The sequence below is a fragment of the Falco cherrug genome, chromosome W, assembly GCF_023634085.1.
Source record: "Falco cherrug isolate bFalChe1 chromosome W, bFalChe1.pri, whole genome shotgun sequence".
In the NCBI taxonomy this organism is placed as follows: Eukaryota; Metazoa; Chordata; class Aves; order Falconiformes; family Falconidae; genus Falco; species Falco cherrug.
In genome coordinates, this window is record NC_073719.1 from 4,863,341 (window position 1) to 4,883,786 (window position 20,446).

At 42.1% G+C, this 20,446-nt stretch overlaps 1 protein-coding gene across 8 annotated transcripts in view; it reads left to right on the plus strand.

The window, feature by feature from the left end:
- The first annotated feature begins 549 nt into the window (after positions 1-549).
- Positions 550-20,446, plus strand: part of LOC129734525 (Golgi phosphoprotein 3) — a 50,729-nt gene continuing 30,832 nt past the window's right edge. The window contains exons 1-2 of one of the 8 annotated variants that reach the window (XM_055698125.1): positions 550-635; positions 879-1,068. In XM_055698125.1, coding sequence (XP_055554100.1) covers positions 1,030-1,068 — 39 coding nt within the window. In that variant the 5' untranslated portion in view covers positions 550-635; positions 879-1,029. Of the gene's footprint in view, positions 736-798; positions 1,069-20,446 lie in introns of all 8 variants that reach the window. The other 7 variants (XM_055698124.1, XM_055698118.1, XM_055698120.1 and 4 more) reach the window with 7 other exon arrangements.

Here is a 20,446-nt window from a genome sequence, read left to right on the forward strand (position 1 = left end):
AGCCTTGATGAGTAGTTTTGAGGTTTTTGGGATGCCACGCTCAAAAGGGCTAAAGGTTTGAAAAGATGCCTCATTGACAGCAGAGCTGAGGGACTCCATTTACTGGGTTTAAAGTTGAGCTTTATGTGCTCACCTGAGCTTAGTCAACGTGCATGTGTGTATATATATGAAGGTATATTCCTAGGGGGCTGCACTAACAATCCGACATGGTCTTGTAGCTAAAAATGAAATCAAGCAGACTTAAGGCTGTAAATAAGGCACTTCTTAAGGGAAAAATAAATATTTATTTAAGAGAGCATACTACCCAGTCCCCGGGTTATGCCACAGCAGGCACCCCTTCCCCCCCCCCCCCCGGAGTGTTGGATTAACCGTCCTTCACAGCCACAGGTAACGGTTAATAATAATCAATAACAACCAGTACCGCCCGCACTCACTGAGGAGATTGTGAACCCAGGGCTCCCTATCCCTACTTTCTGTTCTACGGAAGGCTCCTCCCGCCTGCGGCCCTTTCCGGTCGTGTGTCCTCACCCCCCCACACACCCCCCTTCCGCCCGGTGCTGCCACATCCTCTGCTGACGTCAGCCCGCGCCGCCATATTGGAAGAGAAGCTGCCTCCGCTAGTTCGTCCGCCGCAGGTGGGGGAAGTTAGTCTCTACTTCCCTGCTTCTGTCTCCTCTGCCGCGGCCGAGCCCCGTTCCCCATGACTCTCCCCGGCCAGCCGTTGCCCTGGTGCGGGTAGGGTGGAGGCAGAAGCGGCTCTCGTCCCTTCTTCCCCCCCCCCCCCCCCCCCCCCCTTAGCTGTCGCTGAGTCCTTCTCTCTGTGGCGGGCCTTTACCCTCCCCGCCACCTCCAGCCATGACTTCCCTGACCCAGCGCAGCTCTGGCCTGGTGCAGCGCCGGACCGAGGCCTCCCGCAGCGCTGCCGTCGACAAGGAGCGGGGAGCGGGGAGCGGCCCAGAGGATGAAGGCCGCTGGGACGAGCCCGGCGACGACGAGAAGGGCGACTCCAAGGAAACGCGGCTTACCCTCATGGAGGAGGTGCTGCTTCTGGGCCTCAAGGACCGTGAGGTGCGGCCGGGGCCGTGGCGGCGGGGCTGGGGTGGGCCGAGGTGAGGGGCGCTTGGCAGGGGCTGGCTGAGGAGTCCCAGTGGTGCTAGGGGACCCTGGGGAAGGGGTGCCTGAGGGCACGCTGGTTATTCGGGGGCTTATGGAGGTCGTTGATGGGGAAGGGGAGCCTAAGTGGCGCTAGGGTGTGGGTGGGATGGGAACAAGGACGAAACTGGGTGAGTTGCTGTGGGTTTGGGGCAGAGGCATTGCTGGGGATGGGGACTGCGATGTTGGTAGGGGTAGGGGCATGTGCTGGAACAGGCTCGAGATTTTGGAGGAGGTGGGGAAAGAGCTTGGATATTGGGTGAAAGGGAACCTGGCAGAGATTTTGGATCTCCCTTTGGATGCAGGGTCTATATAGAGGGGCTCTAATATTTGTAGCATCTCAAGGAAAGCAGCATAGAGCTTGGGGGAAGAAGGAAACCTCGAGCTTCTGACAGCATTGGTGGTTGACTTGGAGGCCCTGGTTAACCTGTGATATTTATGTTCCTATACTAGCTCTAATGTGGGAGACTTGTCTACTCCTATATGTTTTGTCAGACACAATTATATTGTATTTATGGGGTTCTCAGGTGCTTTAGGATGCTTAGCAGCCCTTTTTAATAAGACTTTCCAGACTAATGCATGTTAAAAATGTCTTAAACTTCAGGGAGATACGTTTGACAAAAATGGGCCTTGAATAATAAGTGTGTCAAAATGAGGAAATGACATTATGTAATTCTGTGCTTTTGCTGAATTTGTAGCTTAATTGGGTGTCATGATGCTGTGAATGACAGTCATTGAGGAAGGTATACATCTACCAGTGTGCTGGATTTTTTGTTTAATTTGAAAGAGATAATCAACATAAAAAGCATGCACACTGCAGAAAGTCAGTCCCGTCAGTTTAGTTTGATGTGTATGGTGAAGCATGATATGAGTTTATTTTAGATGTATTATATTATAAATTATGTAATCTGTTTTTTTTTTTTTTGTGTTAACTAAATTAATGAAGCCAGTTTATTGGTTTGGGTGGAAGTATCTTAAAACTGTGCATGTTCATGAGTGCAGAATAATGGGGGTGGGGAAGCTGCCAAGTTATATGTTCTTTGACTGTACATTGCATCTAAAATAAATTTGCTGGTTGATAAGGAATAGGTTAAAGAGTAGTTTTCCTAGTTAACATTTGCTTTTTAATGTGTGTGGGTATACCTGTATATATACCTCTGCCACAATAACATTTTATTTCTCTCTCATTGTGTATTTTGGTCCATATCCTTGTAATTCCATTTTTTTTCAGATGGAATTTGCCATGGCATCCTAATAAAGTCAGTAGATTTGTGTTCCTCCACCTGTTGAATCTGAAGACTTGTGCGTATGCGTGTTTCTCTTTCTGCATACCTGAATAGTTTCAGGAAAGTAAGTTAGGCATGACAAGATAGGCAGGATTGCCTAGGAGGTCTTGCCTTGAGGAAAGTGGGATAGACTAGGTGATCTTTCAGGCCCCCCCCCGATTGTGTGCTAAATCCTCCGAATTTGTGGGCATTAGGCTGTAGAGATTTCAAGGCAGGGAATGTTCTGTCTGTCTAGAAAGAATATATGGTGCAAGTATTCCTAGTATATTGAAAGTTAAAGAAATTAACATTGGGCTTAAAACTCCAGCTTTGTACTGGTGTGCATCAAAATTGTAAATCATCTGTTTTTGCTAAGTGCAGCAGTAGCAAATGCTGCAGATGATCTAATGTTTCTTTGTATGGAAAAAGGAGCTAAGTGATTACAGTGGCACAGATATTCATGAATCCCTTGAGATTTTGCAGCTGACACCTCAAACAAAAAGAATGATGATGTCATATCTAGGGTAGGGTGCTTATGTACACAAACTGCAGCATACACAGTTTCTGACCTTTGTAAAGACATGAACCTCCAGAGTTTGTATTTTGGTCTTGTGTCTGCTTGTACCCTTCTCTCTTACACTATGTAAACTGCTTTGTCTCCATGGTTTTTCTCCTTTTAAAACTGAAAATAAAATATAGATTCATTTTCAAAGATGATTTTTTTGTTCTCTATTGTTCTAATGATAAGTAAGCAAAACTTAGGTACTTTATGTGTCTGAGAATGCTTTTTATAAAGTTTTTACTTCCGATAGAATTGATTTCATGTAACATTTGTGTGAGATTTTGTCATGACAGCAAGCAGAGAAAAGCAGTGTAGGGTCTGTAATAATTGTGAAACTACATGAAGTGTAAGGAAAAGGCAAAGGCAGGTATGTGAGCTATAAGCTCAGTTGAAAGCCAGTAAACTTAAAGCTGATAATGTCCTTTCTTTTTATTGCAACAGGATAATATAATTTAGTGTTGAGTTTTAAATAAATAGTCTGAATTTGCCTAAGAACATGTTTCTCTAAAAATAGCTTCTTTCTCAGAAAAGTCACTGATAACTGCATTGATAACTTAGTTTGGGGGGTGTTGGGTAATTTTATTCCTAATATTAAACACTGGTGAATATGGCTTAATACTACGTAACTTGTATAAACAAAAAAAACCCCTCCAATGTGAGCTACCATTTATAATTTTTCAGTGAAGTTACCTTTTCTCATAGGAGAGAGTTTCAGGAAGATTCAGGCAGTGATGGATTGATGAGTTTAGTGTTTCTAGGAGATTGTTAGATATTTATATGAATCCTGCTTTCAGGATAGTGCAATTATTGTAATAACCACAGCCCAAATTTTTGAGTTGTTGCCTGGTTGTTGCTGCAGTATGGGTTCAGTGATGGGAATGTCCATCTGCCCTAAAACAAACACAGCACACCACAATCCCATTCTTAATTCTTGAACACAATTAACTGCATTTGCACGTGCTGGGCATGGTCTTCCCCCCCCCCCTTTGCCTAAGTTTGCCTAATTAAAATGTAGTTTATGTATGTGGGCTGGTTGCTCTTTTTTTCCACCAATGGTTCCTCTTCTGTTTGTATCTTCTGTGTATGTATGACTATTTCTGTTTTCCAAGGTCAAGATAGGTTTTAAGGGCTATGTGCTAAAATATGTGCTTGCTTGCATAACATGACAGATGTGGTGTCCTTGGAGGAGCAGGTAATATACTGGAACAAAAGGGGCATCGCAAGAACACCTGCAACTTATTTGAAAACCTTTCAGAAACATGACTGAGAAAGGGAATCATGTTAATCCATTTAGAGTAGAGCAATAGCCTGTTGCTATAAGAATAAAAAAATACTTACTGAAATAAAATACTTTGTTGTATTAGGTTAAAAATAGTATTGCAGTAGGATAGGTCAAAGCCACAGCAAAAGGGAGGTTATTCTGTAGAACTACTGAAGCATCTGAGGTCATCACTCCCAAAAGGAGTGATAAATATTAGGTTAGCTTATTTAAAAATGATAGCTAAGAGATGAGTATGGGCCAGTTTGTTCATTACAGCTCTTCCAGATATCTTGTAACTCAGTCCCATAGAAAACTGAGAGGGCACTAGGTGGCTGTGCTCTATAACTCACTCTATTTAAGCTTTTTGTACATGTAGGGGTTTTTATGGTTGGTTGGTTTGTTTGGTTTTTTAATACAGCAATGCACACAGCTGCTCCTGTCCTCTATACAATGTGCCACAACTAAACAAATTAAAGCAATTATCAAGGCACAGCACCTACTTCTGTAGTTCAGATAATTGTTTAATAAGATAAAATACTTATTTGATCTGTAACTAACTCCTTATTTACTGAAAGAAAACTCACATAAAGTATGCTGAAATAATAGTCATGTACTGCAGTCTGCTGCAATAGTAAATATTTCTGGTTTTATTTATGCTTTCATTGGTGAAGACTGAAATGTCATTTGTGAGAGTGAAGGAATGTTAAATCACTTCATTAGGTACAGAAATTCTCTTGGATCTTTGCTACTCATGTTTGGCTTTCAGAAACTTCATTCATTGCTGAAGATTTAGTGTTACAGCATAGCTTTTTGTCCAAATAGTTCATGTGAAGGTCTCCAGTTTATGATACTTTCCATTGTATTGCAATAAGTTATTAGGGAGCTAGTTTGTCTGCTTCAGATGTGCTCTTTTGTGTTGATCAAATTAGTGCTAAAATATAGTTTCCTTATTCTTACAAATCTGAGTAGCTAGATTTGTTACTGCATTTTATATTTCAATCCTAAAGATATTTTTCTGAAAGGTGAAATAAGAATTTTGAAAACATTAAAAATATGGGTGGCATTTTCCCTGATCTTAAGATTTGGCTTTGTGAAATTCATATTATGATGCAGAATCTGGGAATTTTTTGCCTGTGTAACAAATGATTGAGTTTTCAAAAGCCATCTTTGTATCTTCCCCCCGCCCCCCCCCCCCAACATTAACTCAAAAGCTCCCAAGTTTTGCTGGAAAATTTCTGGAGACAAATGAATGAAACATGAAGAGGCCTAACTGCCAAGTCTATCACTAAACTATGTCCCTAAGTGCCACATCTATGTGTCTTAAATACTTCCAGGGATGGTGACTCAACCACTTTCCTGGGCAAAATGTTCAGGGCCTAATAACAACAAAGTATGTAATGTCTGTGATGAAAAATTCTTTTTCATAGTTGCCTACCTTTTTTGGTCCTTTTTTTTTTTTATTTCATGTCCATGTATAAATTACAGGCTAGCAGAAGATAGGAGGGATGGGAGGAGTACTCAAATTCCATGTGCTATAGAGATGCAGTAAAGTGTCTCTTTACTTACTGTGCTGCTGAGTAAATCCTGCTTTTGGGCTCTTTGGAGGATGACATGCTGATTTGGAAGCAGCACTTTGGATACAAGTTGACTTTGTGTTGAAATGGTGTTTATATTTCATGGTTCTACATGCAGCTAGTGTGGTTATCCCTGCTCTTGCAGCATGGCTAATCTGTAATCTATATTATTTATTCATGGATAACTTCAAGTGTAGTGTAGTCCCTTCTTTCACGTCAAGCTGTCTAGTGTAGGACAAAGGCAAATATATAGTTAAAGCCTTTCTAGTGATACTTCTCAGTTTTTCTAAGCGCTCTTAAACAAAGCTGCAACTCTTTTCCTTCTGTTCTTATTAAAAGTTTTGCATGAAGTATATTTGAGAAAGTATTGCTGATATTTGCCAAAAGGGAAGTAATCATGGAACTGAAAACTAATGTTTTACATTAAAGAAAAAGTGGTGGTATTTCATGTGTTCTTTGATACTCAAGTAGTTCAAGTACTGCAGCATTTATCTCAGTTATCTACATGTAACGGGTCTTCTTTGCAATGCTAAATTGGCCCAGGCCAAGTGTTACAGACAGTATATTCAAGAATTACTTTCCTACTCAAAGAGCAAATAATTACTATGGCACATAATCACTTCTGTGTTGCGTTACTGAGGGAATCATAGAATGGTTTCAGTTAGAAGGGTCCTCCAAAAGTCACCTAGTCCAACCCCCCTGCAATAAGCAGGGACATCTTCCACTAGATCAGGTTGCTCAGAGCCCCGTCCAACCTGATCTTGAATGTTTCCAGGGATGGGGCATCTACCACCTCTCTGGGCAACCTGTTCCAGTGTCTCACCACTCTCATTGTAAAACATTTCTTCCTAATATCTAATCTGAATCTACCCTCTTTCAGTTTAAAAACATTGCCCTATGTCCTATTGCTACAGACCCTGCTAAAAAGTCTGTCCCTATCTTTCTTATAAGTCCCCTTTAAGTACTGAAAGGTCACAATCGGGTCTACTGGGAGCCTATTCTTCTCCAAGCTGAACAACCCTAACTCTCTCAGCCTTTCTTCAGGCCTCTACTCCTAGAGGTGTTCCAGCCCTCTGATCATTTTTGTGGCCCTACTCTAACAGGTCCATGTCTTGTGCTGAGGACTCCAGAGCTGAGCACAGTACTCCAGGTGGGGTCTCACCAGAGCAGAGTAGAGAGGTAGAATTGCCTCCCTTGACCTGCTGGCCACACTTCTTTTGATGCAGCTCAGGATGAGATTGGCTTTCTGGGCTGTGAGTGCACATTGCTGGCTCATGTCCAGTTTTTCATCCACTGGAAAGATGGGAAGGGGAGGCTAGTCTGGAGTAAATGTGTGGCTCGGTTTCCCCTGAATAGACAAATTTCTCATAACTTTTAGTAAAGAAAGAAAATAATAATAGTTGATTTATTGAGTTTTTCCCAGCTTGCAAATAGCTCTTAGATCAATTTCAATAATTTATTTTCTTTCCTTTCAGAAATATTCATAAAATGCTATTTTATTCATAAAATATCACATGCATGATTCAGACCTAAAAATTATGAGGTTACACATAAAATAGTGTACAATTGTTCCCTTCCTTCAAGTGCATTGTATGTAAGCCTGGATGAGTAGGAGCAAATAGGTGTGTATTAATATGACTAAGCTGTTGGTCTGAGTGCAGACTTATTACAGGTCAGGTGTTCCCCACCTCCCCCAGTATATCTTATACTAAAAAAAATACCGCATTTCAACCCTTCCAATGCTGCTTCCCCACCACCACCATCACTTCTGATGGAGCATTAAGATAATAAGATAGTATTCCTTTTAAGTTAGACCTTTGTAATTGGAGAGCTGTTAAACACTCATAGGTCTTTTACTGTTTGTGGATGTGTCCTGGTTTAATGCCAGCTGGTAAGGAGGAGAATTGGGAATGAATGTAAAACTCAAGGGTTGAGATAAGAACAATTTAATAATTGATATAAAATAGAACCAGTAATAATTCTAATGAAAAGGAGGGAGAAGGGGAGAGGAACAAAATCCAAAGGGAAGGGAGAAAAGGAAACAAGTGATGTACAATACAGTTGCTCACCACCCGCCTACCAATGCCCAGCCAGTCCCCAAGCAGCATTCGGCAGGCCCCAGCCAACTCCCTCCAGTTTATATACTGAGCATGGCATTCTATGGTATGGAATATCCCTTTGGCTATTTTGGGTCAGCTGTCCTGGCTGCATCCCCTCCCAATTTCTTCCTGGTAAGGCCTGAGAAAATGAAAAGTCCTTAATTTAGTATAAACACTACCTAGGCAACAACTAAAAAGATCAGTGTGTTAACAACATTGTTCTCACACCAAAGCCAAAACACAGCACTGGACCAGCTACTAAGAAGAAAATTAACTCCATCACAGCTGAAACCAGGACAGAATTCACCCCTTATTCCATACCATTTATAACATGCCACGCTTTCCAATACATTATCACCTTTCCTGTCTTTTAATATAAAGACACAGAAATCATTCCCTTAGTCTATGGACCATCCCTCTAAAGTCCATTGAGTTCATTTAGTCCATGATGTCGGGCTCCAAAGACGGTATGAGGTGCTGGTTTGTTGCTTCTTAAAGTCAGTTCTCATTCTATCACGACTGTGCTGATCTGGTTTCACCAAAGTCATTCTTCACTGGTGTGGCAATTGGAAGGGAGTCAGGTTCGGATCTCCAAATCAAGAAGGCAGGAATGAGTGCTGCAAGGTACCCAGTGCAATAATGGGCATATAGAAGTGACAATATACAAAATTATGTAACAACATCACCTAATTCATTGGCTATTTTCACCCAAAATCAAATCCCCTTGAGGCACACATTAAACTTCCTCATCCTCCCACATTACCCATCAAGTGCATCCAGGTCTTTGAGCAAAACCAATTCCATGAATGCTTTTACCTTCGCCCGAGGCAGGAATGACCCAGACTGTTTTCCCAAGCATAATTTCAAGGTGTAGTACAGGAACTTGATCCCCTTCTACAGTATGTAAAAGCTTTGATTGGGCAGGGCCAGCTTGGTTGGCAGATCCTTTAGTATTGACTAGCCAGGTGGCCTTTGCTAAATGTGTATCCCAATGTTTGAAGGTCCCACCACCCATTTCTCTCAGTGTAGTCTTTAACAGTCCTTTACATTGTACAATTTTCCCAGAGGCTGGTGCATGATAGGGGATACCCACTCAATGCCATGCTCTTTGGCCCAGGTGTCTGAAGTTGTTTCAGAAATTAGTTCTGTTGTCTGATTAAATTCTTTCTAGGGTACCATGTCACCATAAGACCTGCCTTTCGAGGCCCAGGGCAGTGGCATGGGACACAGGATATGTTTCCAGCCATCCAGTGGTTGTTTCCACCATTGTTAGCATATGGCGCTTGCCATGGTGGGTCTGTTTGAGTGTGATATAGTCAATTTGCCAAGCCTCCCCATATTTATGTTCTAGCCATTGTTCTCCATACTAGAGAGGCTTTAACTGCTTGGCTTGCATAATTGCAGCACGTTTCACACTCATGGATTACCTGTGCAATAGTGTCCATGGTCAAGTCCACCCCTCGATAATGAGCTCATCTATATGTTACATCTCTTCCTTGATGGCCTAAGGTGTCATGGACCCAGTGGGCTATGAATAATTCGAACATGTGTTGCCAATCCAGATTCACCTGAGCCACTTCAATCTTGGCTGCCTGATCTACCTGCTGGTTCTTTTAATTTGCTGCCATCCATGAATCAGTATAGAGGTAAAGTATTGGCCATTTCTCTTATTCAGTAATGTCTAAAGCCAGCTGGATAGCTTTCACTTCTGCAAACTGACTTGATTCACCTTCTCCTTCAGCAGTTTCTGTGACTTGTAGGGGACTTCATACAGCCACCTTCCACCTCCAATGCTTTCCTACAATATGGCAGGACTCCTCAGTAAACAAGGCATATTGCTTCTCATGTTCCGGCAATTTATTATACAATGGGGATTCTTCAGCACGTGTCACCTCTTCCTCTGGTGACATTCCAAAATCTTTGCCTTCTGGCAAGTCTGTGATCACTTCTAAGACTCCTGGATGACTGAGATTTCCTATTCAAGTTCATTGTGTGATCAGTGTGACTCACATATTCCATGGTGTGATGTGTAGAGCAGACCCTCCCTTTAAACATCCAGCCCAGCATTGGCAACCAGGGTGCCAGGAGCTGTGCTTCAATACCAATCACTTATGAAGGGGTTTGAGCTGTTTCAGAAGCTGCCAATATATCTTACTCATTTGGGGTATAGTGGGCCTCTGATTCTCTATATCCCCAACTCCAAAAGCCCAAGGGTCAACATGAAGTCTCCCCTGGTACTTTCTGCCAGAGGCTCCAGGTAGGACAATGTCCCTGGCTGTGGTATAAGGCACATTTTTTACATCTTGCCCTATCAGGACTAGCTCAAAGGCTACAACTATCTCCTGTTTAATTTGTTCATAGGCTTGTCATGTCTCAGGGCCCCATTTGAAATCATTCTTCTTCCAGGTCACATGATGGAGAGGTCTTACAGTCCTACTGTAATTTGGAACATGCATTCTCCAAAAACCCACAGTGCCTAAGAAAGCCTGTGTTTCTTTCTAGTTGGTGGAGACAGCTGTTATTTTGTTGATCACATCCATTGGGATTTCACAATGTCCATGTTGCCATTTTATTCCCCAAAACCTGGATCTCCTGTGCAGGTCACTTGACCTTACTCTGTGTTATGGCAAAACCAGCTTTCAGAAGGATTTGGACTATCTTCTCCCCTTTCTCAAAATCTTCTTCTGCTGTATCGCCCCATATGATGATGTCATCAATATACTGCAGATGTTCCAGAGCTTCACCCTGTTCCAGGGCAGCCTGGATCAGTCCATGGCAGATGGTAGGGCTGTGTTTCCACCCTCGGGGGAGTCCATTCGAGGTGCATTGGACACCCCTCCAAGTGAAGGCAAACTATGGCCTGAACTCCGCAGCCAAAGGGATAGAGTAAAACGCATTTGCAATATCAGTAGTGGCATACCACTTGGCTGCCTTTCATTCCAGTTCATATTGAAGTTCTAGCATGTCTGCTACGGCAGCACTCAATGGCAGCGTGACTTCATTCAGGCCACAATAGTCCACTGTTAGTCTCCATTCTCCATTAGAATTTTGCACTGGCCATATGGGGCTATTAAAGGGTGAGCAGATCTGCTGATCACTCCTTGGCTTTCTAGTCAACGAATCAGCTTATGGATAGGAATCAGGGAGTCTCGGTTGGTGTGGTATTGCCGCCAGTGCACCGCTGTGGTAGTGATCGGCACCTGTTGTTCTTCAACCTTCAGTAACCCCTCAACAGAAGGGTCTTCTGAAAGGCCAGGCAAAGTAGAAAGCTGCTTAATTTCCTCCATCTCCGAGGCAGCTATACCAGAAGCCCACCTTTTGGATCCTTGAGATACCCTCCCCTGAGATAGTCTATGCCAAGGATGCAGAGCCTCTGGGCCAGTCACAATGGGATGAGTTTTTGCTCCTCATTCCCAATGTGGCTTTTTTCAGCCTCCAATACAGTTAGCTGTTGGGATTTCCCTGTCACTCCAGAAATACTAATTGGTTCTGCCCCTTCATAGCTTGATGGTGTTACAGTACACTGTGCACTGGTGTCTATTAGAGCTTTATATTCCTGTGGGTCTGATGTGCCAGGCCATCGAATCCACACAGTCCACTAAACCTGGTTATGCCTTTCTTCCACCTGGCTGGAGGCAGGGCCTCTCTAGTCCTGGTCGTAGGATTCTCCACCTAGGTGGGAAGTGGTGCAGGGTGGATGTAGTGTTTAGTAGTCCTGCCCACTTATGTCTTGTAAAAATGTATTAGAACTCTTTTTCACACGATTGAGAGTAAAATCAGCCCTTTCAATCTCTCTGGGAATCTGCCTTCTGGAGACTTTAGCAGCAACCTTCATGGAAGACTCCCTGTTCGTGATTGTTTTTCCTTGCAATTCACATACCCGTGCCTCCAGGGTTGAGGTAGGTTTTCCATCTCACCTCCTCATGTCCTCTCCGTGGTCCTGCAAGTAAAACCACAGGGTGCCATATGGTGTGTATTTCTTATATTCTCTCTCTTGAGCAGAAGTGTGCTTGCTTTTATATCTGAGATGTGGGTCCGTACTGGTGGGGAGTAGGATCTGTCCTCGTCGAGTCACTGCATCAGTCTCTCCACAGCTGAGATGATGGGAGTAGAGATGCTATCTTCATAGTTCCGGGGTGGTGAATCACTTCATCCGCTGTTGGTGGCACGTCATCTCTGCAGCTCGTTATTGCCAATGAGTTGGCATATGATGATGGTGCGCTCTGTAAAAATTTTCCACCACGTGGGTCATGTGCATAGGATTTCATCGGGATCTGTGGGTAACTGCATTTTTCTGGTCATAATAAATCATCTGTTTCACCGCTAATTCCCTCAGGTACTGGATACGTTTCTCTATTGCAGTCCACTTTCCTGGGCAACATGTAATATCCTCCTTGAAGGGATACCTTTCCTTAATGCATCACAGGAGTCACCTCCAGAGGCTGAGGACTTGTGTCCCTTTTCCAATTGCCTTGTCAGTGCCCCCTTCCCTAGAAAGTGATCCCAGCTGCTTGGCTTCCCTACCCTCTAATTCCAATCTATTAGCCCCATTATCGCAGCACTGAAGGAGTCAGGTGACAATGTGTTCACCTGGATGATGGGCATAATCTTTCTGCATATCCCGCAGCTTATTCAGGGATAGGGATCGAGTGGTTATCTCTTGTTCTGCTCCTTCCTCCTCTTCCTGTGGTGGCCCTGCTTCATCTTTCTTTGCTGTACGAGCTGTTTTCTGTGTCCGTTTCTTCTTGTGTATAGAGGCAACTGATACTGACATGGGTTGGTCTTCTGCATCAGTTGTTGCAGGGGCTGGAGTAGCCTCTGTGCCCACCATGGAGGCTAGAGGAGTTACAGTTAGTTGCTTAATTCTCAATCAGGTCCAGGAGGTCAAAACCACATTCAGCATTACTAGCAATAAGATCAGGGCCAGTGCTATGCTGGTTCCAACAGCCCAAAGATAATAAGAATTTCCAAAAGTCTTAAATGCTCCAGTAATTAGCCCTGTGGAGAAGGGGAAGGCGTAGCCTCTGAAACAGAAAAGCCAAACGTGCAGTTGTTAGTATTCCCCGCCAGGGGCCACCCGAAGAACAGGGTCGACAAACAATATTGAATACGCAGATTGGATTAGTTTAATGACCAGCGAGTATATCGTATGAGAAGCCAGCACTATATAGTACAACACAATGATAACTGTAGCCCAGGCCCCAAGGACAAAAATTGGCACAACAGGGAACACATAATGCAAGTCAAGTAAATAATGCAAGCCTGAGCATCTTTAAGAGCAAAGAAATCAGCATCATGGCCAGTGATTATTAATCCAAGACAATAAATAGAACAATGTCATTCTAATACACTCTAGTCAGATCTGTTGCTATCTCAACCCTTTGTGCCCCACATTGGGTGCCCCAAAGGACTGTCATGGTTTAACCCCAGCTGGTAACTAAGTACCATGCAGCAGCTCGCTCACTCCCCCCACCCCTGGAGGGATGGGGAGGAGAATCGGGAAGGAATACAAAACTCAAGGGTTGAGATAAGAACAATTTAATAATTGATATAAAATAGAAACAGTAATAATAATAACAACAATTATAATGAGAAGAGGGAGAAGGGGAGAAGAACAAAATCCAAAGGGAAGGGAGAAAAGGAAACAAGTGATGTACAATACAATTGCTCACCACCTGCTGACCAGTGCCCAGCCAGTCCCTTGTCAGCAGGCAGGCCCCAGCCAGCTCCCCTCACTTTAAGTACTGAACATGACATTCTATGGTATGGAATATCCCTTTGGCTGTTTTGGGTCAGCTGTCCTGGCTGTGCCCCCTCCCAATTTCTTGTGCCACTCCAGCCTTCTGGCTGGCAAAGCCAGAGAAACTGAAAAGTCCTTGACTTAGTATAAACATTACCTAGCAGCAACTAAAAACATCAGTGTGTTATAAATATTATTCTCACACCAAATCAAAAACACAGCACTGCACCAGCTACTAGAGTAGTAAATTAACTCTATCCCAGCTGAAACCAGGACAGGATGGTACAGGATTTATTTATTAGGCTATTTGGCTTATTGCATATCTTTCTGTTGCTGATATTCCTTTAAGCACTTGTATGCTACTTATTGCTATACGCTTTCTAGTCATCTGTCTTTATGGTCTTACTAGATAGCATCGTGATTGTATTAGTTAGAGTCCTTAACTGCCAGGCTTGGTGTCTTTTTTATACAGGCTGTACCATGAGGTTTGTATTTAGCAAACTTTTGCCCAGCACATTGCACATCCCTTTTTTACATTAGTAGACACTTTTTTTTACTCTGGCACTTCCATATTTGACGGTCTATGCCACAAGAGAAACATTCCATACATATTATGTTGCCTTTTCAGTATGTATTCTGTATTGCACAGTGGAGAAGGCAGGTATAACATTTATTGTCTAGGTTGAGGTAAATGCCAGATGGATGTTTGTTCTATAATAAACACTTAGGAAGCGCTAATTACAGCTGCTTTGCGTATGCTGGATGTTTAAATGGGACTTCTGCTTTAGCAGCATCTGCAGTCTGTGTATGAGACTTTCAATTTACAGTTAGTACATGTTAAGTACTAAATGGAAGAACTTGTTCCTTTTAATGTGAGAGCAGTGAAATGAGTGGAATTTTTTTTTTTATAGTGAAAATCTTGACATGTCATTATTATGAGATAGTCTGTTTCTTGAAAAATTTTTGCACCTGGATAAGTGAAACCATTGAGAGACCTGTTCAAAAAACAGAAATGAAACTAGGGGAAGTTTAGACAAAGAGAGGAATTCCTATCCATTACGCTTTTTTTTTTTTTTTTTTTTAACACCCAAAACATTATTCTGGAAATCCATCCACATCATTAGTGTGATGCAAATCACCTCAAAATGAAACATTGTACAGCTCCCCAGTTTTAAATTTTAAATTGTAACAACTGTAGAAGAAAAGGTAGAAGAGGGATAGTTGTTGTATTTGGGGGCAGATAAAGTATATTTATAACCCCAGAGGAGGGAATTGTAGTTTTAATGTGGTCTAGTTAAAGTCAGTGAAACTTCCACCTATTCTTTAGTCAGCCAATATTAGACCTCCATTGTCTACATTAGACGGACATACCAGATTTGGGTTTTCTTAACATTTTTAAGAGGAGTGTACTGGGTCTGGCTGGGGAGAGTTAATTTTCTTCATAGCAGCCAGTATGGTGCTAGGTTTTTGATTATTTTTTTTTTTTTTAAGCAAAACAATGTTGATAACACAAAACAGTGTTGATAACACACTCATGTTTTAACTGTTGCTGAACAGTGGTTGCACAGTGTCAAGGGTGCCTCTGTTTCTTACCCTGCACACCCCCAGTGAGTAGGCTCAAGGTACACAAGAAGCTGGGAGGAGGGCCAGCCAGCACGGCTTACCCCAACTGACCAAAGGGATATATGCTGTATAGTGTCATGGTCAGCAATAAAATAGGAGGGGGGGTGTTGGTAGGTTGGTCATTGCTTGGGAACTGGCTGGACATCGGTCTGCATGTGGGAGTGTTTTGTCAATTGACAGGGTCAATACATAGCACACAGACACCAATAAAGAGAATAACCTTAATTTATTGTTTGTTCCAAATTAATACAGAAAATAAGGCAATATACATATACAAAAGGATTAGCTTACAATAGTTCAAGCAACTAAATAGATAAGCAAGGTAATGCACCTAATCTTTATTACTTAAGGTTAGCTATAGTGATTAAGAAAGATACATCACCAATTGCCCTAATACGTTACCATCATCCAGATCCGCAGTCTCTGGGGAGCCCCTGTTGCAGCAAGGATTTAGAGAATCTGTCATGGCAATTGGGAAGTCCTACACAGGGCATCCCCTCATAGGTGAGGTCTCCAAAGTCGCTGCAAGAGGGTCTAGCTTTTATACAGTTGAACAAGCACCTTTCATAATTTCAAAGGCAGGAACATCTGGAGTAACTCCCCCCCGTTGGATTCTGTCCCAAGCCCGGCCAGGGCTCAGGGAGGAGCCCAGAAGAGATATTTTTAACTATTAAAAATTTAACAAAATATCTGGTCAAACCATCTGGGGCGTGTCACAAGACAGGATAATTTCAAGTATGGAAATATCTGGAGGGTCTGGCAACATGCTCCCAGACAAGGATAGACTGTTTCTGCTTAGACTACTTCCTTTATTTGATTATTGTTATTTCAAAATGACAATCATAAGTTTAATATACCAAAATAGCAAAGCTGACACCATATATGCTTAGGCAGGTGGTTAGGTTGTTGAATTAATCTAAAAGCTAACTTTATTCAGGGTCTGTCATGAGGTTCCCAGTACTTCAGGGAGGTGGTGAGTGAATGTCTGCATCACATGGTTTTAGGGTTTTGTTTTGTTTTGGTTGGTTGGGTTTTGTTCGGGGTTTTTTTCCACTTTTCTTCTTCCTATTCACTCCCCCCATCTTGCTGGGAGGGACTGGAGGATCAGTTGTGTGGGACTTAGCTTCCAGCCAGGGTCAACCCATGTTTTGCCAATAGACAGGGTCAGCACAAAGGACACAGACACCTAGTTAAAGAAGTGAGTTTATCTTTACTTACATTTAAAGCAATAGAATAGTAAGTGAAATAAATAGTAAGTGGAATAATACAGCAAGAATAAACCAAGACAAGGTAATGCACCTAATCACTACCACATATGACTGACTATAGTGGTTAAGAAAGATACATCACCGGTTGCCCTAATACTTTACCATCATCCAGATCTGCGGTTGCTGGGGTGCCCTGGTTACAGAGAGGAGTTGGAGAACCTTTCCCAGCAATTGGAGGTCCTACACAGTACATCCACTCATAGGTGAGGTCTCCAAAATTGCTGTAAGAGGGTCCAGCTTTTATACTGTTGAATAAACAAGTTCACCTAATTTCAAATGTGGAAACATCTGGTTTCACTGTCCTCTTAGATCCCACCAAAGCCTGCCCAGGGCTCAGGGAGGAACCAAGGGATTTTCCCTTATCTACTTGATTTTAACCACTGGTTTGCAAACAAGGCTATATATCTGGTTTCATGGCTTTGACCACCTGCCTCTAAGCAAGGAAGGATGCACTATATCTTTGCTAATGATTATATTTTATCCAAGCTACATCTTTCACTAATGATCATGCATATTTCACTAATGATTGGATACTAAAAATATATATATATATATAAAAAACGTTCAGTTGGCGGGTTCATCTAGAGGTCAGCTTTGGCTCAGGGCCTGTTGCTCAGGCCTCAGTACTTCAGAGGGTCACAGAAATTTAGATCTTTATAAACCTGGAAGTGAAAAGGTAATGTATTACATGTCACAGTAAAATGAGATGGGGAAGGGGGCTGCAGTAGGAGAGAGAGTATCACAGTTTGGTGGTGGGGAAGTGCAGCTGAAGAGGCAAGGTAAAAGCAGGGAGTAGAAGATAAGGTAGGTTGGGTAACACTGAGACACAGTGCCATTGTTGGGAGATGGACGGTATTTAACATGTGAGAGTTTCAAGTGATTAATGGATAACTGAACAGGAAGACGTGTGAGCTTGGAAGTTGGGTAAGGGGCATGGGAAGAGGAGAAAGTGAAGAAATGCTACAAGAGGTGGTGGAAGAGAAATAGTCTAATGAACATGGATTTTTGGATAACTTATTCTTTAAAGAGGATCTTAGTCTTAGCTCTGTGCTTTGCCATACCTGGGTGGAAAGTCTGAGCTTTGAAAGTTAATATGGTAACAAGTTTCTGTTATAAACCTTATTTTCATTTCCCTTTATGCTTTTATAGCAGAACTAGTTTTTACTTGAAAATTTCTAGGTCAGCTCTGACAAAAAAATGCTTTTGTGCTATCTTTGCATAAATAAGCATGATAGTTGTAAACTTTTTGATCTTTGAAACAATCAATGTAGATTTAAAATTTTGTTTGGTGAGCTATTAATAGCTTAAAGTGCTATTCTAGTGTGATTGCTGTCAGATAGAAATAATTCCCTGCTTAGCAACTTTAATGAAATAAGTATTTAATTGAGTTAGGATGTCTATTAAATTTTAAGACTTGTAATAAGACAGATGTCATGTAAAAGGGGGGGGGGGGGAGATTCCCTCAGCCCCGGGTGTTTGATCTGTCTATCAGCGCCCCAGGAAAGCTGAGACCCTTGTGCCTGACCAGTCTGTCAGCATCCCGTTACAGGGATCCTTCATTGAACAGTCCCACTGGATCAGAGGGTGACTCAACTGACTTGTTCAGGGAAACACAGCAACAGCATCAGGGGGACCCCTCAGTGGGTCTTCCCACTTTATTTGAATGTGTTACCTGCTGCCGATGACTGCTAGTGCCCACAAAGGGTTAACACTAACAGTTTATGGAATAACACTCTTTATTAATATAAAATTGTGACAAATAAAGATTAATGATTGCCAGTGATAGAAACTGTCTACAAAAGCAAGCTTGAAATGATATACAACCAAACTACATATAACTAAACTATAATCACTAATAACAGCTAGCGTGAGTTAGTTATTAAGCATGCATAAGACAAAGTTCTTACCCAGTAGGTGTCCCTATGGGGGAGAAGACAGGTTCAGCCCGTTGACTGATCCCAGAAGTTATGATGGAGTCTTCTCTAACTTTTCCCCTCCTCTGTCCACTTTTTCTACTTTATAGTACATTGCATATTCAGTCATCGTACACAGGATAGGTTACAAGTTTCTTGCTTCTAATGCAAATTAGTATACATCCTCAGATAGCACTACTGAAGTTCTCTACTAACTATGCATGCTCTCCAAGTGGGGTTTTGCCCTCTTTGGGGGGGGCTATTTGAGTTGGAGATCGTGATGTCCCACTACCACTATTTTCTTTGTCCTATTTTCAACTAATTTTCTGTTGCTGTCAATGGATTGCAACACCTTATCATCCTGTTTCCTCTCATAATCAGAACTTTCCTCATTTGAAGGCTTCTTTCTGCATAATTTAGATAACGGTGTTCTTTTCACTGTCTGTTCTTTGTTTCTCATCCTTCCCAAGGCTGACTCCCTTGATTAGAAGTCCTTTCATTCATAACAACTTTAGAGAGTGGGTCATCTTGACCTAGCTTTGTGAACACTGAATCAGTGTGGTAATTCAAAAGCTTAGACAACAGTCCCATCCCCCGTCCCCCCCTTTATTTTGGATTTATTTCAGTCCAAGACCCGTCCATTTTCTTTACATTTAGGTGGAGCTTGAGTGACTCTAGTCATACATATTGTTGTTACTGACTGGTATCATGTGCCCAGTGAGGTGTAGTGGTACCTTGGAGACAGGTAACTTTGAGATGGAGGTGTGCGTTAGTATTACAATGAGATTATTTCATCTGAGGAAAGTCATTTCACCACAGTGGTTGGCTCAGCCACGGACACCTCATGGATTCTTCATGTGACAACTGGTATGCAGCTTATCAGCTGTGTGGTGCCATCAAGTTCCCATTCCTGCAGGGAGCATGACAGAGCATGGCCACGGGGTCTCCACTCTGCTCCATCCTCCATCACTCCTATCAGCATGTGCTGAGCTGGCAGGATGTGTTGCTTAGGGAACTGTGGTGATGTAGATTCCGTGCATGCCAACCATCCTGAAGGTGATACCTGTATTTTACCCTAAAAAGCTTTCTGTAATACTATGTTTCTTTTAGGACCCAATTTTTGTCTAATTCCACCTGCCCCCCAAAGTGATTTTCCCACAACAGATAAAGCAAAAATATTTGGTGGTGTTTTTGTGAGAATACTAGTGCTATTTAAGAGCATTTAATAGTGGAATAACTTGCATCTATAAATAGTGATAGTTGATCTTCAATCTAAGTGTTTTGAGACTGTTAGGTATTTGGAATATAATATGAGAACAGTGTTAGAAGTTCAAACCAAATCCTTGTTCCGTAATCTGTAACCGGCAATGGTCAGGCCATGTTCAGGGAATATGGAATGACTATTACTCCAGTGTACGCTGACTTCAACTGGGTGGGGGCTTCCCAGGCTTCCATTGCTGTCTGTCAAACTTCATTATCAATCTTCTATGAATTTAACTCATTTTTTTAAAGGTGTGGGGTTTTTTAAACTTTTGCCTTCCTATGAAAACGTTTTAATAGAAACATAGAAAAGCAGTTGGCCTTTGACTTTTCCAATTCGTGAGCTAGCTTCATTTACCACCTTCTAGTTCTTATCTGTGGAAAAAGAAAAAAATAATTTTCCTGTGCAAATAGTACATTATTATTCTATATATCTATTCTCCCTCTATGTACATTATTATTCTCTCTACCCTTTTTCTTCACTGTCCATCTATAGCCTCTTTGATAGGCAGTAGTTCTATAATGCTGAGCATTGTTTCTCTTTTGTGCACTTTTTTCTAGTTATGCTGTATGCCATTTAAAGTAGGTGTCAAGGAACTGTTTGCAATGTTGAAGATAAATGACTGCTTCTACTCTGTTTCAGGTACACCAGGAAGTTTGAATTAATTTAAAGGATAATTTAGTTAGACTGTTGTGTGCTAAACTGGCCTTCTATGAAGGTTTCTTCAG